The sequence below is a fragment of the Cavia porcellus genome, unplaced genomic scaffold (genome assembly GCF_034190915.1).
Source record: "Cavia porcellus strain 051 isolate PalLab524CR breed Dunkin Hartley unplaced genomic scaffold, mCavPor4.1 scaffold_5, whole genome shotgun sequence".
NCBI classification, from domain to species: domain Eukaryota; kingdom Metazoa; phylum Chordata; class Mammalia; order Rodentia; family Caviidae; genus Cavia; species Cavia porcellus.
Window position 1 is genome coordinate 7,256,386 of NW_026947488.1, and position 27,907 is coordinate 7,284,292.

General features: G+C 50.9%; 1 protein-coding gene across 1 annotated transcript in view; it reads right to left on the minus strand.

The window, feature by feature from the left end:
* Positions 1 to 2,468: 2,468 nt before the first annotated feature.
* Cass4 (Cas scaffold protein family member 4) overlaps positions 2,469 to 27,907 on the minus strand; it is a 38,873-nt gene continuing 13,434 nt past the window's right edge. Inside the window, exons 2-7 of the mRNA XM_013145646.2 lie at positions 17,964 to 18,365; positions 12,353 to 12,454; positions 10,306 to 10,386; positions 7,631 to 8,920; positions 6,458 to 6,517; positions 2,469 to 3,682 (exon numbers count right to left, since the gene is read on the minus strand). Of these exons, the coding sequence (XP_013001100.1) occupies positions 3,275 to 3,682; positions 6,458 to 6,517; positions 7,631 to 8,920; positions 10,306 to 10,386; positions 12,353 to 12,454; positions 17,964 to 18,365 (2,343 nt within the window). The 3' untranslated portion in view covers positions 2,469 to 3,274. The remainder of the gene's footprint in view (positions 3,683 to 6,457; positions 6,518 to 7,630; positions 8,921 to 10,305; positions 10,387 to 12,352; positions 12,455 to 17,963; positions 18,366 to 27,907) is intronic.

Here is a 27,907-nt window from a genome sequence, read left to right on the forward strand (position 1 = left end):
GAAAGGACCAAGTGAAGGTACACAAGCCATCAGATCCGTGGTTTAGGAGTCATCACTTAATAAATACGTGCAGCTGCCATCATTTTGTGTAAATATTTTCCCCACTGCAATAAAAATGTATTATTTGCCTCCCTGCAACGATCCCTCCACCACTCCTCATGACTTTTGCCAGGGGATCTTGCTGGAAGATGGTTCTCCATGCGTGTCTTCCATTCCCTTTTATCTTCTGAGCCCTTGGTTCTGACCATCCTGTCCAGGACATGAGTGGGCCAACTGCTAGATGGCTGCAGAACCTCCCTCGAGAGCAGAGTGAGGTTTGCTTGCTGCCCAGTCTGCTAAAGATGAACTCTCTATCATCATTACAATCAGGTCTGCTCAGGGCCCATTACACCGGGGTCCTCCTGTGTTTGCTTTTCATTGTCATCACCCAATACCTGAGAAAAGGAGCTTGGAGGAGAGAGGCTTATTGTGGCTCACGGTTTCAGAGGCTCTGGCCCCTAGCTGCCTGCTCCTTGCCAAGGACCAGAGGTGAGGCAGGACATCACTGTGGAAGGTCATCATAAAGCAGAACTGCTCACATCCTCTGAGCCAGGAGCAGAGGAACAGAGAGAGACCGGGCAAGAGGAAGGAGCCAGGGACCACAAGTCGGTCCCACACTCAGAGCCCCATGATCCGCTCCCGGCCTATTTCCTGTTCCCATCAGCTCCAAGGAACCCCTCAAATGATGACCAGTGCCCTTGTCATCCAATCACTTCCCAGAAGCCCAGGGTGTGACAGCATCTACCTGATCCCCAGTGCTGTTGCTCCTGGACTTCGAGGAGAATGGACCAGTGATCTGAAGATGACCACGGCTGGCTTGCAGTGAGCACTTGGAGAGGGTAAGAGAGGAGATCAGGAGGCAGGTCTGGCTGGCATCCTCGGGAAGGCCTGCCTGGGGGGTCAGTTCTTGGCTGGCAATGGGATCTCGGGATTTGGGGAGTTTTTCCATCCCCATTTGGGGAGTTTTCCTGCATCTCCAGGATTGCAAAGAATGAAAGGCACTCCTGTGCCTAAACTCTACAGACAGTGGGATACATGTGGCCTGCCTGCTTTCCCTGGGAGGACCGGACATGTAGTGTGTGCCAGGCAGAGGCTGCCTACCTGACCAGCACCCAGGAGTAACACTGGGCATTGAGGCGCCTGTGGGCTTTCTGGCAGCCACATGTCACATATGCCGTCACAGCTCATTGCTGGAGGGATTAAGTGTGTCCTGCACAATTCTGCTGGGTGACGACTCTGGGGAATGTGCGCTGCTCCCCACGTTTCAACAAAGGGTACCTCCTCCCTTTGTTGACTTTATTTCATCCTTTTCACCAAAATAAAACACAGTTGTGAGTCCTCCTAGCGATTCCTTGGCCTGGAGTTCTCTTGGGGACCACTGACAGAGTCTCTGATCCTGGAATCTCATGTGTCCGTTCAGCGTCCATGTACCAGTGCCTGGCCAACTAGTTAATTTGGGTTAGGAAAAATAAAGTCTTAGGCACTTCTCAGTTCTTTACAGGGCTGTCACTTTACCTCTCTTAGGACTTCGTGTGTCTGCATTTGTGTAACAGTGAAGCTCTCAGGGACAGACACCTGATAACCTACTGTACACAGAACAAAATCTCTGTTTCTCTCCTCTGGCCACGGACCAAGAAGGAACTAATTCGAGGCAGCCACCTTGCAGTGATCAGAGTTGACTCAGAGAGTGAGACTGAGATACTGCTGCTCTGTAACAAACGGTTGGAGCCCCTGAAGCCAGCCAGATGTGCAGCCAGGTGCCCCAGATTACTCTAAGATATCTGAGACCGTCCACTTCCTCTACTGCTTAAGACAGACGCTAGATGGTTTTCTAGCACTTGGGAACAGGACCCTAACTGATGCAATCCTGCTGTTCAAAGAACATGGTCCTCCAGTGTCTCTCTGTCCAGCTGCAGAGAGTTAAGGCTCACCATGGTGGCATCTCTGTTTACAGAGCCATGAGTCTCAACAAAAATAGCAACAGTAAGTACTTAAAAGTGCCTCCCATGGGCACAGGAGCAGACAGGAGCAGAACTTGGTGCTCCTGCAAGGGCCAGAGCCTGTGGACACTTTCCAGATGACAAAGGTGTGTGACTGAGCTACACATAGGTGACACAGAAAAGATGGTGTAACCATGGTAACACAAACAAAAGACCCAGCTTCAAGGAGACAAAGAGGTGGTGGTTTAGCTGGAAGGGAGCCCAGGGCCACTTCCACCTCTGCACCCGGTGATCGCTAACCTGACCTCACCACGCCTTCCTGTCTGCACCCCCACAGATGACAGCTTTATTTGCCAGGGCCAGGAGCACCAGAACGCAGCCTCTGCCGCATCTCACTGCAGACTTAGGGAGAAGCCCCTCACTTTGGTACCGGAAGTTGGGCGACGTTGATCAGAGACCTTCCCAAAGAAACGATTCAGCAAGTGATGCTTAGGTTCGTGAGTATATTTAAATAACATTATAAACTGATGCACAACAGTCGAAGTACCTTCCTCAGATGAGCGGGGACAATTTGCTCACAGAATCTGTAATATACAAAATAAGTTAATAGGGAACCCAACAGAGCAAGTTAGGTTGCAACTGTAGCATGCGCCTTTAACTAGGGTAAAATAACGTAGCCAATAGATCTGTAAACACATAGATATTTGTGCATGACACAGGTGTAATTTGCATCAATCCCAAGGAATTAACTCAATCCAAAATAAAAAAAAAAATGTATCACATTTCCTGACGGAAGCAGCATCTTCATCCTTTGAAACTAAGTTCCTTTGATTCCTAACTTTTTTCTCCCCGTGTGTGGAGGATGTGTGTCTCCGCCTCTTCATCTCTGCTCCCTCCTGGACTGTGAGGGCCTCCGATGCTCATTCCAGCTCCTGGAACTGGATGCACAATTGGTGCTTGGCAGATAATCGTCGCATGAATGAATGTAAAGCATGCACGCCTTTAACCAGCGCACAAGGCCATCTCCACGGCGATATCACTTCCAACACTGATGCCGTATGCCCCACATGTCACCCCCAGCTTCACGGTGTCTGTACTTAACACCTAACTGTCTTCTCTGCCCCCTGTGGGTAAGTCAGTGTCCTGGGTGGCTCAGCCCCTGGGTGCTGCGGACCCTGGGTGCTGTGGACCCTGGATGTCCCGCGTCTGCTCCAGCTGTGGAGCTTGTCGCACTAGACCGAGCTGCACAGGCTGTCACTAGGAGAGTTAACCTCGGAGGAAGGCGGTGGAAGGGCTCACTCCAGCGTCTCTCTGAACTGCCTGCTGTGATGCTCCAGCTTCTCGGCCTCGGCCCGGAGGAGCCCCAGGGCTGTGGGGCTCGGGTACTTGAGCACGGCGGTCTTGGTGGCCAGCGCCAGGCCCTTGAGCAGGCCGCACAGGTGGCTGCTGCTACACAGGATCTCGTTACGCACATCCCTCTCCTGGGTCTCCTTGCACAGCGTGTCCACCAGCTTCTGGCCCACCGTGATGACCAGCTTGCTCTGCGTGATGAGGACGTCGGGGGGCTGGCTGGTGCCGAGGCTGCTGTGAAGTGCACGGATGGCTTTGAAGAGTGCCCCGAAATAGAGCCGGCAGTGTTCCGAAAGGTGGACCTTCCTCTCCGGGCTCAGCCGGCTTGGAGGTCGGGGTAGAGAGCTTGGAGCCTAGAGGGGAGGAAGAGACAGATCAGTAGGAGATCAACCAGCAAGCTGTGGTCGTCTTCCTTTTCCTGTTTTTGCTCAACTTGCAAGATTTTTTTAAAGATAAAAAAATAGTTTCATTCGGGAAATCAATGTTATAACATTTGTCTAACAAATTGATGTGTTCGAGGCAGTGTTAGCACCTCGGTAACCAAGAGGAACCCATTCTAAGAAACATGTTAGCAATGACTAAATTTATAACATTCAAAAGTGCAAGAAAAGGTTGGGGTGTAGCTCAGTGGTAGAGGATGCGCTTAGCATGTCCAAGGCCGGGGGTTCAATACCTGTCAGAAAGAAAGGAGCAGTTGGGAGGCTGAAGCAGGAGGGTTACTGTGAGTTCAAGGCCAGCCTGACCTACCTAATGAGACCCTGCTTCAAAAAAGAAAAAAGAAAAAAAGGAAAAAAGATAATCCCAGCACTTGAGAGGCTGAGGCAGCAGGATCAGCACAGGTTTGAGGCCAGCCTGGACCACATAGCAAGATCCTGTCTCAAAAAAATAAAATCAATTTTAAAACTTTTCCAAATTCTTTACTTCCGGTAGCAGAGGCACACGTGAACTCTAAAAGTTTACACAATGAATCAAACAGGCTGACCCTACTTATATCTGCCTTACCACAAACATGCTTAAATGCTAAAAGACTTTTATCAAACTTTTACTTTCATGAAATTTACTTTCTGGGAAACAGGATCTCCAGGCATAATGGCTCACTTCTGCAACCCCAGCACTCAGGAGGCTGAGGCAGGAGGATCACTGTGGGTTTGAGCCCAACCTGGGCTACAAAGTGAGTTCAAGGTCAGCCTGAACTGCATAGTGAGATTGTGTCTCCAAAAATGAAGACAGAGAGAGAGAGAGAGAGAGACAGACAGACAGAGAGAGAGAGAGACAGAGAGAGACATAGAGAGAGACAGAGAGAGAGAGAATGGGCCAGGGCTGTAAATTATAGAGTGCTTGCTTAACATACGTGAGACCCTCAGCCCTCAGTACTGTGCCGTCACCACCACCACCACCAACAACAACACCATATTTGGAAAATGAAACCCAGGACCAGCTTTCAGCACAGTGTGAAGAACAGTGTGGGTGTCAGTGCAGAGGACCCTTCGGGGCTTGGGGGAATCAAAGAACCAGAGGGGTAAAAACAGGGAGCTGCGAGGAGCCAGAGGCTCCTCTGTCAGTGTCTTAGCTTGGAAACCCCAGCTCCTGGGAAACGAAAGCCACAGCGTGCCCTGAGCCTGATGCAGGACCACGTGCGGTGCTCTGATGGTTTCAGTGGTCACCATGAGCAGGGATGGCTACTGGCAGCTGGGGGTTGGGGCCCAGAGCAGCTCATCCCACACACAGGGGAGTGTCTCCCTTGGCCAGATATCCAGTCCCCCGCCATGGCAGGATCCGTCCGCAGCAGGTGTGATCCCTGCCCCAGCCGCAGCGTGTCACCCAGGAATTCATCAAAGATGCGGACTCCGGGTCCTACTCTGTCCTGCTGTAGGGCAGGCTTGCAGTGGGCTGAGCCTCTGGGGTTTTAGCGAGCCCGGCAGGTGATTGTGATGTACCCTCAAGTTTGAGATCCACAGGTCCAAGGCAAGGTTCCCAGAAAACTGAACAACACCCCTGACTCAGCAAGACGGCAAGCCCAAAGCTCAGGATTTGGGGCTTGGGAGCCAGGCACGAGCAGGCCTGGGTTCTTGCCTCAGTTGGCCTCGGAGCAGGCTTATGACCTCAGGTGAGGCGTGGGGCCTCTCTGTACTTCGCTCATCCACCCCACTAGCCCGAGGTCTGCATTGTGGAATTCATTGGCTGTTTGTCAAGCATCAGTCATTCAAAGACAGATTTCACAACTTGTTTACCCTTCTTCCTCATCTCTTTGACATCTGCTGTTCACACTTTGTCTTTAAAGGGCTGCTGTGTTTGACACACTGTGTCAATGTGAGAAGTTTAGAAGTTTAACTAAGAGACTCAGCAGGAAGCCAGGATCCTTCCTTTGTAAATATCCTCATCCTGTGCAGGAGGAGGGCAGGGGGATTTTGTGAGAGCTATGCATGCCCTGGAGAAGGGGTGGCCTGTGTATAATACACGGGAGGAGGAGAAGAGGCTTGCTCTGCCCCCCTTTTTGCTCTGGCTGCTTTTGATGGCTGCTGCCTTGAGGTGCTGCCCCTGTGCCAAGCCACCCTGCCTTGGAGCCAGCTGGTTATGGTCTGAGACCTCCAATAACTGTAAACTAAATAAACCTTTCTTCCCTTCATTTTGGGTGTCAGGTATTTTGTCCCAGCACAAGAGAAAAGTAACCAAGACATGGACTCATTGTTTCCTTTCATTAATTTAGAGGAAACTTTAAACATTGATAAAGGTAAGGCTACTATCCCACAGAGGAGACAGCTATAAAACTAAGCCAAGGATAATATCCTGGATTTTAAAAAAGTAGATATAGTGTCCCAGAGGTGCTAAAGGTACACAAACCCAGCTGTTTTTATTGTTGCCACCACAAACAGAAGCATGAAAATGTCACCTGACCCACGGTGGCACTGCCCACGGTGCACCGGGCAGTGCAGCAGACGCTTTTGCTGATGGTTAAAGGGTGACCCTTGGCACACTGCGCCCCTGGGGTTCCTTCCACTGCTGAAAGAGTAAATGCCAAGCCTCCCCCATGCAATCATGCTGTGACAGTGAATTTTCTGCAGCCCAGAGAGGCAACTCTAGGGACAAATCGCACGCTTCAGGAGTCAGAGAGTGGGTGTGGCACTTACCACGGGCCCTACGTTCTTGTTTTCATCTGACTTTTCTTTCTCTTCCAGCCCAGGTAACATCTGTAAAATAAAGTTCCTTTAAGTGACCAGCTTGAATGGTTTTAGATTACGGTATTGTAACAGAAGACACCAGTATAGGTCAGTTTCTTAGTTGCCAAGGAAACAGTTCCTGTTGCAGTTCAGATGCTTCTGTCTCCTAGAAACGGGCAGTCACTGTGATGCTCATCGTGAGAACCAATGAAAGACAGCCAGCACTCTGCCTCTGCTGACCCCATAAAAACCTCCCTCCCTGAGCCTCCGGGGCCTGACATCTTGAGGAACAATTGATTCCTAGTCAGTGTCCATGTGATGTTAAATATATCTGCCTCCAAATCCTGGGTGTCGTTTCTGTGTTTCTGTTTGCCTTTGCAGTATAACTGTTTAAATTCACATTAAAGCGTCTGGTTCTCTCCTTATCTTCTTGTTCACGGCTCTGACTAATAATGCCTTCTTCGACCAAAAGAGATTTTGGCAGCCCGAGGGCTGAGTTTTGCCTACCAATGTGGCTTCACATAATGGCTCACATAGTTTAAAACATGACATCTGTGTATCAAGAAAATTAAAAGCGTTCAGATTTGGGCTCTTGCATCACCACCTGCTTTGCTGTCACTAGGACTAAAGTTGTAACTTTCATAAATGCCAGGAAAGCTGATAGTAATAAGATTTTAAAGTCTACTCAACAGCCAGATCTCCTTTTCTTTGGAGACAGGTTCTCAAGAAAGTGTTCAGACTTGAACGGATGATTCCCCTGCTTCAGCTCCTTGGCTGCTGGGATTACAGGTGTGTGTCACCTCTCCTGGCTTCGACGAATGGATTTCTAGAAGATTTCTAAAATCCTTGCCAAGTCTAGCTTCGCTGGGTAAACCTGAGCCCCAAATATTTCTGCAGGAAATCCAAATATGAGTCTGTTCTATCTGCCTTAATATGAAAATGATTATCTGACTTGTTAATAAGATCCATCCCAGAGTTTACTTTCGTGATGACTGATTGATTGACTGACTGGGAAATGGAACCAGTTTCTCCGGGTCTCTCCAGAGCCAACATACCGCTGATAAAAGCTCTTGGTATCTCACCTAGTGGTGACTTGCTGGCTACTGGTGACCCCCTTGTCACATCGTTATGGACTCTACTCACCTGTTCACTGTCTGTCAGTGCCGGCGGAGGGGAGTGTCCATTTTCCTTCCGTGTAGCAGGAGGAGTATTCTTTTGGTAGGATTCCATTTCTTTCTGGGGAAGCTGGACCCATTTTGCACATTTAAATTCTGCATTTGGGGACAACCGCACAAGATCTTCTTTCTCACAGTTCTGCTTAAAAAGGAGCCTCCCATTAGCAATGACAATAGACACAAACCTCTTGACATCTTCTGGAACATTCCGTGCCACAACGACACACCTCTCAAGGTCATCTATGGTGTTTTGGACTTTGTCCATGGAAAGGACGTCGAGGGACCACTTGCAGCTGTCCAGGGACTCCTTGGCCTCCAGCAGGCTCTGGTAGGAGTTGGAGATGGTCCGCAGCTGATCCCGAATTCTAGCCTGAAGGTGACTGTTGTTGAGGTTGCAGGCGATCCCGTGAACGCCTTGGGCAAAATCCAGGAACTGTCTCAAGGCTCCCTCTATGTGGTCTGCAGCCCTGTGGATGGCGTGGATGTTGGCCTCCAGCGAGTCCCTGAGCCTCCAGCTCCTGCTTACGAAGAGCAGCAGGCCTGTGGCAGAGCTGACCACCTCGTGCTGCAGAGCCATCGCCATCTCTCTGGCCATGTCCGCGTCCAGCCAATGCTCCTTGGCAGGCTCCTCTGCAGAGGAGCTGGAGCAGGAGTCGGTGGATGCAGAGGAGCAGGAAGAGATGACACTGGCCCTGCTGTCGGAGCTGGAGACAGACAGTCTGTCCAGCTCTGGAGAGAGGGAGGCTGTCCAGCCCGAGATCTGGCCGGGCTGGAGGCCCGCAGGATTCTCTGGAGCCTCCTTGGCTTTTTGAAACTCTTTCTCAGCCAGAGGTAGACTGGATACTGCTTTAGGGATGTCGTAAATGTTGGGCTTGGTGTTCTGCTGCTCCAGCCGGGGAATCAGAAAGCTCAGAGGCACCTCGTAGCTGACACTTGCATCTGAAGGGCCTGGGTTCCCAGGTGTGGGGAAGGTGTGGGAAGTGGTTTCCGGAAGGGTGGGCGTTTTCTGCATGGGTGCGTCCTTACACGGTGGACCGAGGCCCCTGCCTCTGCCGCACAGGGCGCTGTGGGTGGCTGGTCTGGCCTCGGGGGCAGCAGTTGGCTTCGATGCTTTGGTGAAGCTGGCTAGAGACGCATCCCTGACACTGGCCTTTCCCGGAGACACTGGCATGTCATAAATCCAGTCTGACTTCTGCGGGCTTGGTAAGGTGTTGTAGCCGCCTCTTCTGAAGTCTGCGCTCAGCAGACTGCTCTGTCCCTGTGAAAAAACCACACAAAGTTGCCCCAGTGTAGTACAACAAAGGAAGGGCTGACGGGAGCCCTTCCTCTTTCCAGGAGCCTGAGACAGCAGGATTGCAAGTTCAAGCCCAGCCTGGGCAAGTGAGTAGCTTACAGAGGGCCTGTCTCAAAATTCCAACAAAACCAACAAAGCAAAGTACATTTCAGTATTGGTTAAAGTCCACGGCTCCCTGCTCCAGTCCTTCCATGGCACTCAGACGCTCCCAGCTATCTCTGCGTAGCTCCTAGCCTCCTCTCCATGTCCACCATCTCATCCCTGCCACGCCCGGGGTGCAGAATACTTATGCCACTGCGTTTCACTTTGCCTGAACGGGTCCTTTTGCCCTGATTGCTCTTCCAATCTTTCCTTTCCATCTAACAAACTCCTACGCATCCCTCACAACACTGAGATGCCACCTCTTTTGTAAGGTTCCCCCAGTAACCTTGGGTGTAAGTGTAGCTATAGCACGTGTGGTAGAATCTAATGATCGGTATGGATTACAAAGAAGCAAGTGGGGTTTACACCCAAACCAAAGCACGCTTTACCACAGTGCATCTGTGAGGGGACTCAGGTCAGAAGCAATTATTTGACACCTGCTGAGCTCTTGATCTGTGCCAGGGATTGCTCTGGGTGCTTTGCTATGAATATCCTGCTTCATTTTCCCCAGTAAGAAGTAAGACACTGAAACATGGAGAAGTTCAATGACTGTCAAGCCACATAACCAATCCTATTCATGAACACCAGCACTTGGGAGGCTGAGGCAGGAGGATCACCATGAGTTCAAGGCCAGCTTGGACTATCTAGTGAGTTCAAAGCCGGTTGAACTACACTGTGAGAGCCTGTCTCTAAATAATTAAATAAATACCAGTGCAGTTAGGGATTTTGCCTTGAAGGTGAGACTTCGCCAAGAGGAATTTGCATTCTGATTTTTTGATTGAGTTCTGCAGGTTGGATCTGAAATGCTCCTGAAAGTTTTGTGTGCTGAAACCTTGGTGTCCAGCCTGTGATGCTATTGGGAGGTGGTGGAACATTAAGAGGTTCTAGTTGGGGGATGTCATCAGAGGTGCCCTGAAGGGGATTTGGGACCCAGTGCCTTCCCCTTTCTCTCTGCAGATTGACCGTCATGAGGTGAATACCCTTGCTCCTGTGCACACTCCCACCATGATGTCCTGCACTGCTGTGGGCCATGCCATGGGCTGAAACATCTGAATCCATCAACCACGTAAACCTTTTCTCCTTATAAGTCATTTGTCTCGGGCAGTCTGTCACAGTGATGGAGAGCTGACTAACACATCAAGCTGATCAAACCTCCCAGTGGACACTAGTTTCCACAGCACCACATCTTGACATCTGCTTGTACTCACGCTTTCTCGTTTGCATGGGGGCTGGAAGGCTGCCTTCTGGTTGCTGGTTGGTATATCGTATAACTGGTGCTTCTCTGGCTCCTGGGGAAGGATAAACAGCAGGATCACTTAGGTTCTTCCTTCCTTCCTACCATCACAAACTCTCCACTCTCCAGTGTTTTTGCCAAAGAAAAACCCCAAATCCCAGAGCCCTTCAGGGTTCTCAGTCAAGCTCCTCTTCAGGAGGAAGCCTCTAAGCTGTAGTGTGGGAACATTCAACGAAGGGCTTGGAGCTTTAGAAGAAATCCTGCTCCAAAGATGGGACAGCCTTAGAGCGCCCAGTGCAGGTGCCGTGTTAAACTGACAGCTCATCCAGAGGGAGTTCATGAAGCCCGAGGAAAAACGGCCTCGGTGCCGCACACATCTCCCTTCTCCCTTGAATCTCTCAGTAGCAATTCTCCTATGTGTATGCTCATATATTTGTCCTGAAAATGTTTACTGAGTGCCTACTCCATACTAAACACTAGGCCAAACGATGTTGAATGCATGCAAAACTGACAGTAAAAAAAAAAAAAAAAAAAAAAAAAAGGCTTTAGGTGACATTTTGGGACAAACACATACATGCTGAGGACTTAGTAAGTGTGCTTGTTGGAAGCTGATCGTCACTTTCCCACCAAAGTTCCTTCAGTGGCTTGAGATGCACCTAATATGTATGTGTGTAGTGACCAAGCAGACCAACAGCCTACCCTGGGGGCCAGGACCAGGGTAAGCAAAGCAAAGCCCTTGCCTTGGGCAACAGAAACCATGTTTATAGGGCAATATTTTAAAAAAATCACAATGAATGCAAAAATGGGGATGAACAAATTATCAGAATTTCAAATAAACACAGCACTCGGACAGGGCCAGGGTAGGGCCAGGCGAATGAGGCCAGCTGTACAAGGGTGTGTGCTCCTGGAGCAGCTGCCGGTGCTCCCGGGGTCGTTCACGGATAAGGGAGGCTGTGAGTTTTCTGGGGACCTGATGAGGGGCCTGCGGGACCAGGCATGAGGGACTCTCAGGAGGGTGCCTGGAGGTGACCGTCCTGCCTGGAGTGAAGGGAGAAGGTGCAGGCAGAGTGGGCACATGCACCTCTCGGTGGGGCTGGCAGGTGAAGCGTGCTTGGCCAGGAGGCGGGGCGGGGGTGGCTTCAGCGGAGCCAGCGTGCTGGACCCACCGCTGTCCTCCTGCACCTGTACCCGCTCCCTGGAAGCCAGGCTCTCGGGGCCTTTCTCCCTCGCACCCTCTCCACACCGTCAGAAACCCTCTGGGTCTGAGAGCGCTCAGAGAACACAAAGTCTCCGTGCCAGCTCTCGACAAGGAGCTGTGGAGAGCCCTTGGAGAGGGAGAAAAGCACCAGGGGGTGGTAGCATGGGGAGGTCCTTAAACATGCAGTGGCATTGTAGGATAGTTTTCTGAAAAACATCACGGGGTGGTGCGCATTGGGAGGGGCTCTTCCAGGCCATTCACATGTCGGAGTGAGAGAAACATTACGGGGTGAGCCCGTCCTCAGCTCACACTGCGGGACCCTGGGTCAGGGCCTGCTCGCAGACAGACACAGCAGGAGCCCTGGCCTGCCATGAGTGAAAGGCTGATGAGCAGGAGGAATGGAAGTTCCAGTCTAACTGGACAATCAAGCAACTTAGTCCAACCGGTCTCAAAATAACAAAAATAAAAAGTGTCCCGACACTTGGCAGGAAAGCCATGGCTTCAATCTCTAACACCATTAAAAACAGAAGTAAAGGGTTTTTTTCTCTTTCCAGCGTGGCACAGGGTCTCACTATGTAGCCCAGGTGACCTCAAGCTCGTGGTGGTCCTCCTGCCTCAGCCTGCTGAGTGCTGGGATTATAGGGGTGCCTCAGTGTTCTGAGCTCCGCCCACAGGGAGGTTCCCAGCTGGTAGTGTCCCTAAAGGAACAGCAGACCAAGCCCCTGAAAAGCTCCTCAGTGAAGCTGAAATGTGTGATGCCCTGATCCCAGGTTCTGTGGCTTGGAGGCCGGGGTAGAGGGCAGTGTGGCTGACCAAGGCTCACCTTAAGGACCAAGCAGGGCCGGCCATGGGCAGGTACATCGTACACCTGGGAAGGCAGTGCTGGCATCGAGGCCCTCACAGGTCTGGGAAGCACGAAGAGGGTCTTGGAGAGAGAAAGAGAAGGGGAAAGAGAATATCATGCTAACCATCACCGAAAGCATGGTCCCTGTTACGGCTCCAACACAAATACAGCTTGTTGGGTTTGCCTGGCACCACCGGTGGGCAGAGCCTTCACACTGGAGCCTGGGCATAGCCGGCAGGAGGCCCAGGGTGCAGGGCAGCCTTCAGCACGGCCACATGCTTCTCCCTCAGAGGAAGCAGGCAGAGCGCGGATTCCTGGTTCTGCACCTTGCGAATATCTGCGCACTGAAGGGGCCCAAGTCATGGAAACAAGCTCTTTGGGTGACTGTGAATCTCCACATTGGGTGGCTAGAAGTCCAACACCGGGCCCTTTGTTTGTGTATTCACCCAGGAGCGGGCTTCCAGAGCGTACTGGAGGCGCTCAGGGGGCTGGGGAGCAGGCCCACAGATGTGCCACTTGGGATGACGACCGCTGGGGAGTCAGAGGTGACCAGAGAAGCCGTGCATGACAGATCTGGCTGTCAGGAGTGGGAGGTGAGGAGACCTCGATGAGGAGTGATTGAGAGGAACAGAGGGGATTGAGCAAGCAGGGGAAAGGGCAACGGCGGAGCCAGGGAGGCCCATGAAGGAGCCGGAGTCACGCTGACTGTACCGGGAGCTCTTGTGCACTGACTGCTTATGCCGTTGCCCTGGGGTCTGCGCCTGTGCACAGAACTGGAGGTTCTAGATAACTCTTTAGCACTCGCTGCCGTCAGCTCTACCTGGGGGACCACGCTGCATACCACAGGGTAGTGGCCCTCACTCTGGAGTGGAGATCTGAAATCTCCGATGAACTACAGAATCCCGCAGGTCCCGCCTCAGACCTCTGCAATCAGGTCACCTCTAGGAGGCGCCTGGCAAAGGCTGAGGCTTTTTCCTTCCCTTTTATAGGGCAGTGAATACAGGGGGAAGCAAGTACAATTTGAGTACATCTAAGCCACAGGCTGTGGGCCTCAAGACGGGGCTGGAAAGAGGAAAAGATGAAGTCCTGAGAGCCTAGGAAAGGAAGGACCGTCCCCCACCTGGAACCCACGGGGCGTGTCAACGAGCAGGGGCTTTCCAGCTGGAGTGGGGGCGGGGGTGAGGATTCACAGGAGGACAAGGCCAGGGTCCCTCCGTTCACCATGGGGTCCCCAGAACCTCGCACATTTATTTGTTGGGTTTTGGTGAATGAATGTGTCCAGCTCAGGACAGTAAAAACTGGTGTGGGATATAAAAACCCACATGGCCGTTCATCAGGCTGGAATCACAGGTGCAGACAAAGCAGCTGCAAAGCCCACAGGACACGCGTGTCTCCCAAGGACAAAATGCAGCTGTCAGGTGTCAAAACAGAGCCCTCCCTCTGAGTGACAGCTGCTTTTTTATGAAGGAACAGGGTCCTCTACAGTCCTGGGCTCTGGCAGCACTGCTCGTTAAGGTCCTAGAGTTGGTCAGGTGACCTCTCACTACACCCGGAGGATCTGAGTGATGGACGCAGGATACCCCAGGCAGAGCTTCCGATAAGGGGGATGCAGGTGCAGCATCCCGCTCGTCTCTGTCTCTGTTGTGTAGTTTCCAAGAGAAGACCATGCGGCCCAGGCTGACGCTGACCTCTGAGCCTGCCCTGGTGGGCTTTTCATCCCATCTCGCCTGAATCCTGCTTTCCCCTAAATTCCGTAAGTAGATGACTTCTTCCTGTTTGTGAGGTATCTCAGGGCTCTCTGCCCTGCCTGCCACCTTCCTCATCATGAGCTGTGACCCTGGCTCTGTCCCTGGTGGTCTCAGGCTGACTGTCTGACATAGACACACCATCAATGGTCCCCACTGGATGTTCAATTAAACCCAAGTTGCTTAACGAGCCTGAGAAGCCTTCCAGGTCTAGGGGTCACATGAGAGCATCCTTCCCCACAGGCGACCAGGCTCCATTTGGCCCAGCACACCCAGAGAAGACCCTGTCCAACGCTGCCCCCTGACCCGATGCTCCCCAGGGACTTTGGGCCCCCCCTGAGTATGTGGCCTCATGTGGTGGCAGGAGCACAGCCAGAGGGCCAAGGGACTTTCCTAAAGTGATGTAGCAGATGGAAAGACGCCACTTCAAAAGTTCCCAGCTTCTTGGAAACACGTAGGTTCCATGCACCAGTGGATTAAGGAACATGTCAAGAAGTGTGCTTTTGAAAGGCTGGGGAGCCAGGAGGAACCCGGCTTAGTAGCTAGCGGGTCCAAAGGCAACTTCATCAGGAAAACCAGGTCTTCGCACTTCAAGTACCAAAGTCTCCTCTTAGCATGTAGCCCGGATTCTAGCATGTTCTTATGTGCTCCACTTTCCTTTAGATCAGGCCCACGTGGTGGATTAAGGAAGTAAAAATGAAAGTAACACAAAGCTCGGGACAGTGGTCACCCCGGGGGGAAGTAACCAGGAGGAGGCCCAGGAAGGCGGTGCTGGGGAGCTGGCTTTATTGACTTTTTATTTGGGGTGCTAGGGCTTTCCATGTCCTAGGCAAGCGCTCCCCCGCTCAGGACCTGACGGTGAGACTTCAACCAAAACCAGATAGAGAAGAGTTTTGGTCCCACAAAGGGAGAGGAGACGAGGGGCGGCCCGAGGTGGTGGGGGAGGGCCCTGCCTTCGGGGCAAGGCTGATGGATGGGGACAGTTTTCTGCCCCAGGATCAGTTTCCCAACCTGAAAAATGTGAAATTGTTCTAATCTATAGGTCCACAGAGTCACTTCCAGGTCTGGTGACATAGGTACGTCTCAGGACAGCTTGAGAAAAGCCACATGTCCCTTCTATCTTGGCTTTTAATTTGGGGCCACTCCAAATCTAGAGATGACCAAGTACAAAAGAGTCTATGAACGGAGTCTCCTGCCTGCTGTGACCCAAGCCTGTGACCCCCCATTGGGAAGCACTTTGAAGCCAGTGGCGGGATTTCCCTGGGTCTATCAATGACCCCAGGTACTGGACTGTATTTCCTGCGCCTTCCTTTCCTGTGGCCAGAAGATTCTCAGCTGATGATAACTATTCTGCACCCAGAATATCCCTCCCTGTTAAAGCCAGTTATTCAAAACCACGTTGAGGGGACCCTGGAAATGAGAGGTCCAACCTCCTGGTAGGGAGGAGGAAAGAGATTCACAGAGGACGTCAAGCCGTCCCTTCCCATGGCTCTAGAGTGACAGTGCTGATTCCAACAGCCAACGAAACCAGGCCACTGGGCCCTCAAAGGAAGAGAACAGAAAGAAAGGGAAAGAAGGAAGGAAATGAAAAAGGGCAAAAATGTAGCTCGGGCACACAAGGAGGGGACTTCAAAACGGAAAGCGAGGCGGGACAGTTCCCAGGTGTTTTCCCGTGGCCCCTCAGCACCCCCTCAGTGAGCCGGGACTCTGAATTCCCCTCGGAAGCTGTGGTTCCTCTTGGCGGCTGCAGGCCCCCAGGGAGGCCTCCCGGGCTGCCACACTTTGGGTCCCAGCAGATGGGACAGTCTGGCTCGCTAAGCCTGGGAGGTGGACTCTTCCTCCCCTTCACCCAGGCAGCAGCCGGCAGTGGAGGCTGAGTCTCTGCAGCTTCGGGCAGCTGGGCTCCCTTCCTTCACTCAGCCCAGTCTTACCCAGCACCCCCGGAGCTCGGTACTGTGCCCAGTGCTCGGGTGCCTGGCCCACACCACATCCGTCTTCCCTTTAGGGAAAGGGGGAAATGGCCCCACTGTTTGGTTAACTTCAGCCAGTATCACTTGTTCCTAGAAGAAACACCACCAAGTCCCTGCACAGAGGCAGCCGTGCAGACAGCAGCTGGGTGGCCAGGTGGAGAGCAGGCCGGCCGCCCCAGGAGAGCGGGTAGGGCCCAGCCTTGGGCTCCGCAGCTTCCTCCTGGGCCCTGGAGCTAGACAATCTGAATGGTGCCAAGTCTTTTGTGAAGGAATCCACACCTTCTGCCCTGAGTGGGGAGCAGCTCATTCCTGGGGCACCCTGCCCTGCATGGATTCGGGGTAATCAAAAAAGAGGGTGAATGTCTACATTTTAAAAAATGTATTCCAGTAAAGACACGTGGCCATGAACCCCCTCAAAACACGCCCCTCTCTTCAAACACGCCTCTTCCCGAGCCGTCCGGGAAGTCTGCTGTTGGGAGCACCTTTTGTTACATCCTGTGGCTGCCTCACGTGTAGACTTGCATAGATTCAAAAGGTTTGCCATTCAGGGTCCCTTCTACTGTGGGGAACAGCCAGGAGAAGCATGGTGCCACAGCGGTAAATGGGGGATAAAACTGCACCGCGTTGAGAGCCGGCCTTCCCGGAGGACGGCAGGCAGCGCAGAATCCGTCGTGTTTCTGATGGTGTTTTGTGAGATAGGAAAGAGGCCTTCTAGACTGTTCCAGGAATGCTAGGAATGATGGGGGGTCTCCTGGGGTAGGAATGAGGGGGACCGTTCTGGGAATTAAAGGGCATGCCTCTTTCACTGCATCAGAGTTTTAAAAATGTAAATATTCATTGTATTTTTAAACCACACCTTACACACTGGGGCAGCAGCTGTCCCCCAGACTCGCACCCCGCCAGGACCTCTGCTGGGCGGTGGCCGGCTGGGCTGTGTCCCTGAGCTGAGAGCAGAGCGTGGCGCCAGGAAATGCCTGCAGGGCCCCAGCCAGCTGCTCTGCCTCCCTCGCACCTCGCAGAGGCCAAGGCTTCGCGGAGCGCTGGGTTCTCCTTCTCCTTCTTTTAATTCCTTTCCTTATTTTTCTATTCTGCCTTTACCAAGAGCTCCTTGAAAAAACCCTGATATTATAAACATTACAGATTTCATACCCGTTCCATGCATCATGGAAATCCAGCTCCTGATGTGTCTGTCCGGGACACACTTTTCCAGCACTCACCTTGTACGAGGCTTGGCCCTGAGTGCTAGGGACACAGGGACAGTAAAACAAGAGTCCCCACTGCCCCCTTTCACTTCTCCTTGGCCTAAGCTGCTCACCAGGGCAACCACACTGGGGTGGGGGGGATCCTCGCATAGTGCTTTTGAGGTTCTGTTCATGTGGTCTTTGGTTCAGGAGCCCTTTCTTTCCTCTTATAAATACCTCGTCTTTTTTTTTTTTTTTTTTTAACAATTGCATAGCTCACTGGTGATCACCAACATCTATGGAGCTACCCCACCTCTGACACACATGTGCATGCACATGCACGTTTAAAATGCAATCAGTAGCTTCTTGCCCCGTCGGAAATCCAGCCCCGTCGCTGGTCACTGGTCACTTGCAGTCCTAGTGATCTCTGTGGTTTGTAGAGGCCACCATGAGTGATCATACCACGTTCTCACACACAGATCCACTCAGCCCTTAATGTATCCCTGAGCCAGGTAGGCACAGTGGTGCCCAGAGTCAGGGCCAAGTGCACAAGCTGCCCACCCTGGCTATCCATCCTCGGAAGTCCCACCGCACATGGGTCCGAGGGACAGCAGTGACCGGCGGTACAGAGCAGGCTGGGGGGTCCTGTGCCCCGGCCCTCCCTGTCCTTCCTTCCCTTGCGAGGAACACTCACCTGCTGTGGAAAGGTCAGCGTCTTCTCACAGATGATCCTGGCTCTGGAGGGCAGGTCTGGGAACTCGTAGACTTGGGCGGTGGGTGGCTCCACCCAGCTCCTCATGGGCTCGTATATGGGCCCCGGAGGCGAGGAGCGTGGGGATGCGGGCACCTGGTAGGCCTCCTCCGAGCCTGGGGGGGTGCAGCTGAGAGGGGGACACGGTGGGTCTCCCGGGGCCTCCGTGAGGATCTGCAGGCGGTTGGCGGGGGCCAGGCCTTGCTTGCCGTGCAGCAGACACCTCCACCAGCCCTCGCTGTCCGGCACGTGCTGCTCCAGGATGGTCAGGATGTCGCCTCTGCAGAAGGCCAGCTCGTCCGAGCAGTCCGGGTGGTTGTTGTACAGCGCTCTGGCCAGGAGGGTCTGTGGGGGGAGGGGAAGAGAATCTGCTGGGTCGCCGTCATCTGCTGTCCCCTACACCAGTGCCACTTAGAGCCCCTCGGACACGCACAGCTTCGGTCTCCTTTCTCCCCTGCCCTTGGCCCCTGCTCTGCTCCTCCCCATCCTTGGGCCACATCTGCTGGGAAGGTGCACCTGCACCCTGGGACCATGCCGAGCAGCCCTCATATGCTATCAGGGTCCTTTTTAATGTGTGGAAGCTGTGACCCCCCATAGTTATACAGTGGAGGGCAGCACAGCACATAGTCGGGTTGAATCTGAAGTAGCATGTTATTGGGCTGAGACATTAGCTACCCTCAACCCTACTCTCTGGGCCTCAGTTTCTTCATCTGTAGAATGGGAAGAATAATAATACTTCATGAGATTGTTATGAGAATTAAATGGGTTGATACACACACATATGTATACTCGTCATAAATGAGTGGCACAAGAGTCAGGGGGTTAGTGACCTGCTCTGGTTACACAGCCAGAATTAAAAGGCAGCCTCCCTCATGCTTTCACCAGCTAACCTCCCTGCAAAGAACACAGCTGCAATGCCAGCGACCGTGGAGCCCTCTCCTCATCCACACTTGCCACTGCAATTGCAGGAAGGAGTGCTCCTGTCTGGCTTTGAAGTAACCAGCTTTTCTCCCTTCGCACCTGAATGGTCGCTGGGCACCCGGTCCCAGTCTTAGGAAGTGGTCTGAGTGTGGGAGGGGCGCGCCTGAGGACGTGAGGGGCACCCTGGTGTCCAGCCCCCCTGCCTCTCTGATTCTCTCTCTCCTTCCTGGTGGTCAGGAAGCAGGAAGCTTCCCTCTGCCGCCCCTTCCTGCCATGGTGTCCTCCCTGGAGCCCACCGGCCAGAACCAACACCTCTGAGAACATGAGCCCAAATCGCTCTCCCCACTTTTTTTGTACCAGGGATCTAACTTGTGACCTCGCACTTGCCAGGCAGGCGCTTACACTGCTGAGCTAAATCTTGGGCCCCTCCTTAAACTGTGTATGTCAGGGCGGGGGATTTAGCTCAGTGACATAATCAATCGCCTGCCTGGCAAGCACAAGGTCATGATTTCAATCCCTGGCTCAAAAATTGTGTATGTCAGATATTTTGTCCCAGCAGCAGAAAGGTGACAAATACAGTGTCCTCTTAAAGAGTGCCATGGCTTTTTGACATTTTAGCTAATTCGACTTTTTGTGTGCATGTGTGTTTTTGAGGCAGGGTCTCATTATGCAGCTCAGGCTTGGCTTGAGCTCGCTTCATAGCCCAGGCTGGTCTCAAACTTGCAATGATCCTCCTGCCTCGGCCTTACGAGTGCTGAGATCGCAGGCACGTGCCACCCTGCCTGGTTGAATTCTACAAACAAGGCTGAGCTGATCATCTTTCTAGCTATGTATCTGCCACCCCCTCACTGCCACCCGCCGTGGATAACTTCCCCACGGGAGTTGGCAGAGCAAAGCCCCTGGGCCTCACCTTTACCGTCACACTTGCTGGCCCGAGATTTCAATCAGCTCACAGTTCTTCCCACTACAAGAGCCTGCTCATTTCTTTGCACCCTAAACTACCTGGGCATTAGCTCTTTGTGGATGGTGCCTTTGTTGGATAATCTTTGCCAAGGAAAAACTGAAATGTTTCTTAACTCACTTTTGGAAAAAATGCAGTCAAAGAGCAGAATCAGCTCTGGGCGATTTTTGTGCAGTGTGGGAAGCTGGTCACCTTCCTGTTGCTCTCATCTTATCTTATTTTTATAAAAAGATAAAACCCTGAAGAGTTATGGGCATGTGCATTGTGATGTGCTACTCCTGCATGCAAAGATTTCTTTCCTTCTCCTTGGAGAACCAGAAATCATCACCTGAGCAGGACGATGTGAAGCTTTTACTTATGAGCCCAGTGAGTTCCCAGGATTGGGTAGCCGTCTTGGTTACATTTCACTCAGTGCTGAGACAAAATACCTCACACTCTAAGTTTTATTTTGCTCAATCCATAACTGGCCAGCCCCAAGGCAGGATGGCGTGGCAGAGGGGCGTCACAGAAGAGAAACAGTTCACGGCAGGCGGGAGACAGAACAAGCAAGGGACAGGACAAGCTTCTCTGCCCTTTTGTTGTAACCAGGCTGCCAGGATCAGAGCGATGCCAAACCAAGCAGTGGACTGATCTAGTATCACACACCTTAACCGCAGCATCACACCCTCAAGATGCAATCACCTCTGAAAAAGCCCCAGTTTTGGCCACATGAGGATTGGGGGGGGGGGCCTCCAGACACAAGCCATAACAGTAGCAGCGGACTAGTTAGAGAGTCACCAGATTTCTACAGGCCATGTACTTGATCTTACCAAGCCAACAAACGTGTACGGTTCTATTCACAGCATAACCCAGGACTTGAGTTTTCAGAAATGCAAATTTGAGCCATGCCACTCCCCTTGCCACTCTCCTCTGTGGCTCCCCAGCTGCCTCTGGATGAAGACCAAACCTTCCGAGCCCTGTGTGACTCCCTCCTGCCCACGCTTCCGGCTCGTGGGTCTCACTTCCTCATCAGCCCAATACTAGGGCCACGCTTTTGGGGGTTTGGTCCTTTGCACACGGTGTTTCCTCTGTCTTACAACAGGCAGCAGCTTTTCACCCAGTGAAACCCCACAGCTCTTTCTAGAAACATCCTAATGCCGTTTCTTTAGAAGGACCGATTCCCTGACACGCCCTCACCGAGCTCATGCTCACTCAGCTTTTCTTTCTCGGTATCTTTCCTCGTCCCTGCCGATCACACTTGAGTGTAACTCACTAATGGACAATCGCCTTTTCCTGCTAGCATGCAGCAGCAGGACCCACCCTGTCCTTGATGTCTGTTGCATCCCAGAGCCCAGCACCCAGGACCGTGATGGCGAACCTTTCAGCACTCTCAATGACACGATACAAACAGCCCACTGGGGCACGCATTCCATTCGTTCACTACCACAGACCCGGGAGTTGATGGGTAGACAGGGTTGAGTGCGGGCACCCCCTTATTTCCATCTGGAGCAGAGGAAGGCAAAAGCTTTCTTTGGTCCTCTGCCCGCTACTGTGGGCAGCAGGAAGGAGCCCCGAGAAGCCAGAAGGGATCCATGCGGCCTCACTGGTCTGCACCCCGAGGTGCTGTCCCTGGAGGTGCGGGCAGGGGGTTCACGTGGATGTAGCTGCCCACCTGGAAAATCGGGCAATGGTAAAGACAGGTGAGGGTCGCCTCTGAGAATTTTATAAAGAGCACCAAAAAGGTCCTGGCACACGGAAGTTGCAGTATTCTTTGTTAAAATATTTTTTCCAGGTTAAGAGGCAAATGATTTCTGTCCAGTAGGAAATGAAATGCTATCATTTATCACCTTGCAGGACTTTTGTCCATAGCTCTGCACATCCTAATGTCTGATTACGAGCACATACTCCTCAGGGACCTTTGCTGTGAGCTTAACATCTTCATGATTTGCTCATTAATTGATCAACTGGTTAAAACCCTTAGCGTGGGTTCGGTTTATATTTTCAGGGTGGTCATGATTTTACCTTTTGAAACAATATACATTAGGGCTGGGGGTGTCGCTCAGTGGTAAAGAGCTTGCCTAGCACAGCAGAGCCTTAGTGTTGATACCCAGCTCCTCAGAAAATTAAAAAGATCGATCTCTCTCTGTCTCTCTATCTGTCTCTGTCTCTGTCCTGGTGGGTCTGTCTGTTGCAAAAAGCAGAGATTTTTTACAAATAAATGGACGCAGCTTGAGACCATACTCATAAGTGAAATAAATCAAACTCACATGTATGAATATCAAAGTTTCCCTGTTGTAAGAAATGATTTAAATATATAAAAGTGTGTGGTAATCATGATTCCCCATTATGTGGCTTTGAAGCCTTATAAAGTTTTCACTCATTAATGGGAATGGCTTTATTCTAGGCTGTTTGATAGTATTGCCTGTAAAGATATGAACAGCTATTTTGAAGAAAACAAGACATCATAATAGCTACTGCTGATTTAATATCATCTTGTTTTGAAGTCCCACCTGTTGTTCTTCTGTCTCCATTGGTTTTATCATGTTGTATCTTACTGGATTTTATTATATGTGACAGTATAAACAAAAATTTTTATAGGCAAAGAGATAATATAGAAACCATTGTTCATTTTCTGTTAGCTGGTTCTAAATAACCCTGTAATACTCTCATCTTCTTGAATGGTTTCACACTGTCTTGATATGTTTGATGCTATAGTATACGAAGTTACATTCAAATATTTCAAGGAAAGAGACACTATGGTAACTACTACTAAGTTGGCTTATCTTGTGGTGAATCTCTAGGTTGCTGAAATTATCATGCTTTGACCTGTATTGTTATGTTATTATGTCCTCTTTTATCTCAATCTCCCCCTTTTTTATAAAAAATTATTTATTTTTTTATTATTTAATTAAAAAATTAAGGGAAAAAATAAAAAAATTAGCAGGATATATTATAGTATATTAGTATAGTATATTATAGTAGCTTTTTTGATTTCCTATTAACTTGATTTGAAGCCCTGTATTACTCCCACTATCTTGTTTTGACTGATTTTACTCTGTTCCGTTCTGTTTGATATTATCAAGTTTGAGGGTATAGGTAACTACTCTGAAGGCAATAAGATTCACTATAATGCCCATTCTGGTTTGACTATTATCCTCTTTTGAAGTCCTGTAAGGTCTCCAATGGTTAGGTTTTATTGGTCTTGTTCTGTACTGTTTTGTTCAATTTTATTATACCTAATGATATGGCAATTCATTTTAAGGCAGCAAGAGGCATTATGGTAACCGTTGTAGATAACCTTGTATTCTGTTTTTACAACATGTACTATGTCCATCTTTTGTTTTGACTGACTGCTTTGTTTTGTCACATTTGGTTTAATTCTCTTCCAAAAAAAGTAATAAGAACTATGGGAGTAATAAAACCCAAAATGTGTAAATTTTGTTGCAAAAAAGAGAGGAAAAAAAGTGCTCTAAAGGATACAACTGCAAGTGTGTTTAGGTGTGTTAAGATAGATGACCATATTACTAAGTTTTTGTTGGATCATTGAACACAACTGTTTGCAGTCTCACTGTTTAAATGTCCACTTTGTATGCTTTAATCCTGTAACTTGAACAACTATTTCTAAGATGATAATATGTAGAGGCTGGGGATTTAGCTCAGCGGCATAAGCGCCTGCCTTGCAAGCAGGCAGTCGTGAGTTTGATCCTTGGTACCGATAAAAACGAAAAAGACAAAAAAAAAAAAATGACAATATGTAATCTATTAACTAGTGATTTCTTACCATTTTTTTTTTGAAATCCTGTATTACTTGTACCTTTATAGTGTTTGGCTTTTTTTTCCTTTAAATAAAAAATTTAAAAAGCAGAGATTTTTTTTCCTCAGTAAACAATGGCTTTCATGGTCACCTGCCTCCCTGGGAATCCACAGCTGTCCAAGGTGGACAGCGTCCGTCTCCCTTGTGGCTTATTCCAGGCTTCCTCTCCATGGACAGCTGCTGCCTGACAGCTGGCCGCGACTTCACAGAAGATGAGTTTCCAGCAAAGGGAGACCTTCCAGAGCAGCCACCACATGCATATGTGACACCTCATTATAATTGGCAGGAATTGTCTGGACATCACAAGCAATCAACTCATAATGTCTCTGAATTTTAATAGCAAAGACCGTCTGAGTTTGTTACAGAAGAATAAAACACATGTGCGAATTCTTTTTTGTTGTTGCCTGTTTTTTGAGACAGGGTCTCGCTATGCAGTTCAGGCTGGCCTTGAACTCACTTTGTAGCTCAGGCTATCCTGGAACTCCCAGTGATCCTCCTGCCTCAGCCTCCTGAGTGCTCGGATTACAGGGATGTGCCACCACGCCCAGCTTCAGGTGGGAGTTCTTGGGGGCCACTCTTGTGTAGAAAGGACAGGAAACAATGGACTATCCTGATTGGGAAGCTATTTTATGTTGGATGTGCTGACATCATCACACTGTGAGTTCTTAGGAGCCTACAGAGAAGGTTTTCTTACTCCCAGTTTACAGGTGAGGAAACTGAGGGTGTGTGAGATCTGATCACTCGTCCAAGGTCACTTGGACTCTGTGTGGTCTCTCCATACCCTTCTCCTCTTAACCCACTCTCGGCCAGAATATTTTAAACATACACATCTGATAATTTGGCTTCTTGTTTAAAAGCCTCTCAAACCTAAGACTTTGAACCAAACCTAAGCCCTGGCATCATCTCAAGGCCCTGCATCCCCAGCCTTTGGGTTTGCTGCTTCCCCTCAGGAACATTGTTTTCTGATCCTTCTAGACCCTTCCGCCTTGGGACCTGCGCCGTGCCCTTCCTTCTGCCTGGAACACTCAGCTCTCTGCATGGCTGGCTCCTCCTCCTGCAAGTCTCAGCTCGGGGTCCCCCACAGAGGCACCACAACAGCAGCAGCAGGAAACCCTCGCTGCGTGCCTGGATGCCTGGCATCGTGCCCAGCTGCTTGCAGATAACAGATGGAAGCGATCAAGGCCACCACAGAGGAAACTGATAACCATCGCAATGGGCTCTGAGGCCAGCTCCCAAAATACTCTTTAATGGGGTGTCAGTTTGGCAGTCTTTGCATAGATTTAAGCAACAAAGCAGGAAATGTGCTTATAGTTCTGTTCTCCATGGGCACACAGGCAGTTAGACGCTAGGTACAACGGAAGGAAGGTTCTCCATCACTTCCCAAGAAGGAGATCCGCTCTCACATGCCCACCTTCTGACATGAGCCAGGACGGGGAGGCAGATGAAGATCTGAAGGAGGAGGAGGTGGGGTTTAAGGGGAGGAGGCCAAGAATCAGGCTGACTTCGGGGCCAGGGACGCAGCTGTCTGCAAGGTGATGCCCCCGCCATGTGCTAATCTATACTCAGCTGGAGGGCGTGGTCTTGCCTACAATTGGAGAAATCCTGAAAGCCATTCATGCATTCATCCATTCATCCCTTCACCGAGATTGTAGACTGGGAGCATTTGCAATGTGCCCAGCAGTCCGATGAAGACACCGTGGTGAACAGAAGAGTGCTTGATCTCGCAAGGGACAAACTTTCCAGGGTTCCTAGACTAAATGTGCTCTTTCTACTTCTCTTCAAAGGGATGGAAAGAAAAAGCAGGATTTCGTGAGAAGCAGGAGGAAGGGGAAGCCAAACCCCCCTAGTGGCTCTCAGGCTGGGTTGCACAGACCCTGCCCGAGTTCCCTTGCAAACAGGAAGTCGGTGGCAAGGGCCTGAGCGTTTCTGCAGGGTGCAGTCTTGGTCCCCAGCTTGGGCTGGCGCCTCCTGCCCTTGGAGGCTCCTTCTCCCCATCCTGCTGTCTTCTCTCCTCCCCCAAACAGGACACAGCCACCATCGTGGCCCAGCCCTGCTTCCTCCTTGCTTAGTCTTTCATGATCATCCCATTCCCTAAATTAAAAGTTTTCAGCTGAAGATGGGGTATAGCAGCACATGCCTGAAGTCCCAGGTATTTGGGAGGCTGAGACAGGAGGATCCCAAACCTGCAAGTTTGAGATCGCCTTGGGCCACAAAGTGATGCCCTTAAAAACATGTAGCTAGTGGACAGGGCAAGAGAGGTCAGAGTCATTTCCATCCAAAGAGCCTAAAATGTCATTATTTCTTTGCAAGGACACATCATACCATCAAGTCACTACCCATAACAAGAGGCAATAAACAGTGGCCCAAGCCAGGGACAGTCGTGGGTAAGATGGAAGGAACCCTTAAGTGGCAAATGACCTCTGGCTCTGGCTCTGTACAAAGATGTGGCCTCCCAAGCTCAACAGGAAGGGCATTTTCTTCTTCTAAATTCTTTGAAACACGTCCATAGTTAGCCTCCTCCCTTCCCACAGACTGCATGACTTATTTTCAAGAATTCTCAGTTTTAAGGAAAGGTGACGCATGTGTTCATACTTCCCCTCTGAGGACCGTGACAAAATAGTTACTTAAGAACGCACACCCTGTGGATATTGTAAGTCCTTTGATGCATGGGGACATGTGAGCTGCTAAGGTTCGCAAGACATTTCCACGCACGCAGGAGCCGTGACTCCGAGTTCAGTGAAATAATCTACCATGCGTTTTTGTGAGGCGGATGAGCTCAGGCTTAGGACACCGGGAATCCACGCGGGCAGGAGAAGACCTCTGATTGCCTTTAGAGGCCAGAGCTCTCCGGGAGTGTACTTGGAAGCGGCCTGCATTATAGACATACAAAGATGGGCTTGAAAGACCAAGCATGGTGTTATCTGCTGCCTTGGGAATGTTTACGATGTTTAAAAGCACATTTACCAAAAAACAAAACCACCAGAAAGAGAAGCTAAAAAGTTTTCAAGAGAATGAAACAAAAATCCCCTCCCCACTTGTACTGTTTCTACTCGCTTCTCGGAACAGGGAAGACGGAGGGAGAAGGACCAGGCTGTAGGCGGCGGGGGTGTCTGTGTGACACTGGTTTGGGAACAGGTTTTGGAGGTGACCTCCAGAGGGAGGAGAAAGAGCTCAAGCATTTTTAAGGAGTCACAGAAAACCCGACCTGGAGATGGAGGCTTCTCATAAACCTCGTGCACCCACGGATCCTGAGGGCATCCCTAGGGTTACCATCCTCTAAGCGATCCGGGAAGGGGAGCCTCTTCAGTCTTATGGACGTGCATTCGCCCCTCCGAAGCCCATGTATGAGCCCTGGAAGGCCCAGCAGTCGCAGGCCAGTTGCCCAGGAGCGAGGTCCACTTTGTTGGCTACTACCAGGAAGGTTTGCCGTTTTCCAACTGCAAGCCAGGTTCGCTGGTCCCACCTGCCATTCACAACCCCATGAAGAAGCTACCAGGTGTTACCAACACCTCATTCAAGACGCGAGACAGCTAGGCACAGAGAGGGCAAGGAAGTAGCACAAAGCAGCCCAGCAACCAGGGTCCAGAGTCAAGATAGGAACCAAAACAATTTTGCCTCCGGAGTGCGTCCTTGGAGCCTGCACACCTTATGCCTTGGCGCACGCTGTACTACAGGAAGGCAAGCGCTTTTCGGTAGGTCCTGGATGAAGGGATGGCAGTGCTTTCCGGGGTCAGGGGCAGGGACCCGATGAAACGAAGCTGCTGTGTGACACAGTGTAACACAGTGTGATGACAGCCACAAGGAAGCAGGGCTGATGGACGCTGAGATGGGGCCGCTGTCCACCTTTGGAGGAAGAGCAAGGCCTGTGCGCCACACTGTGGGTCCAGCTCTGTTCCTAGAGATTATGTAAGTCAGGGAGCTCCCCCGGCAGGGGCTCCGCAGTCCGGGGAGCTAGAGATTTGGGATGAGAGGCAATGGGTCTGTCCGTGTTTGTTTGTCCAGTTGGACCCTCTGTAGGTGTTTTGCTGTTTGTGATATAAAAATTGAGCCTTGAAACCAGGCCTGGAGGCACATGCTTGTAAGTGGCACTCAAGGAGGCTGAGACAGAAGGGTTCTGAATTCAAGCTCAGTCTGGGCAACTTAGTGACAGAGTAAGGTCTACTGAAAATAACAAATAAGGTTGCACCTTGGGGTGAATGCCTGGGGCCCATC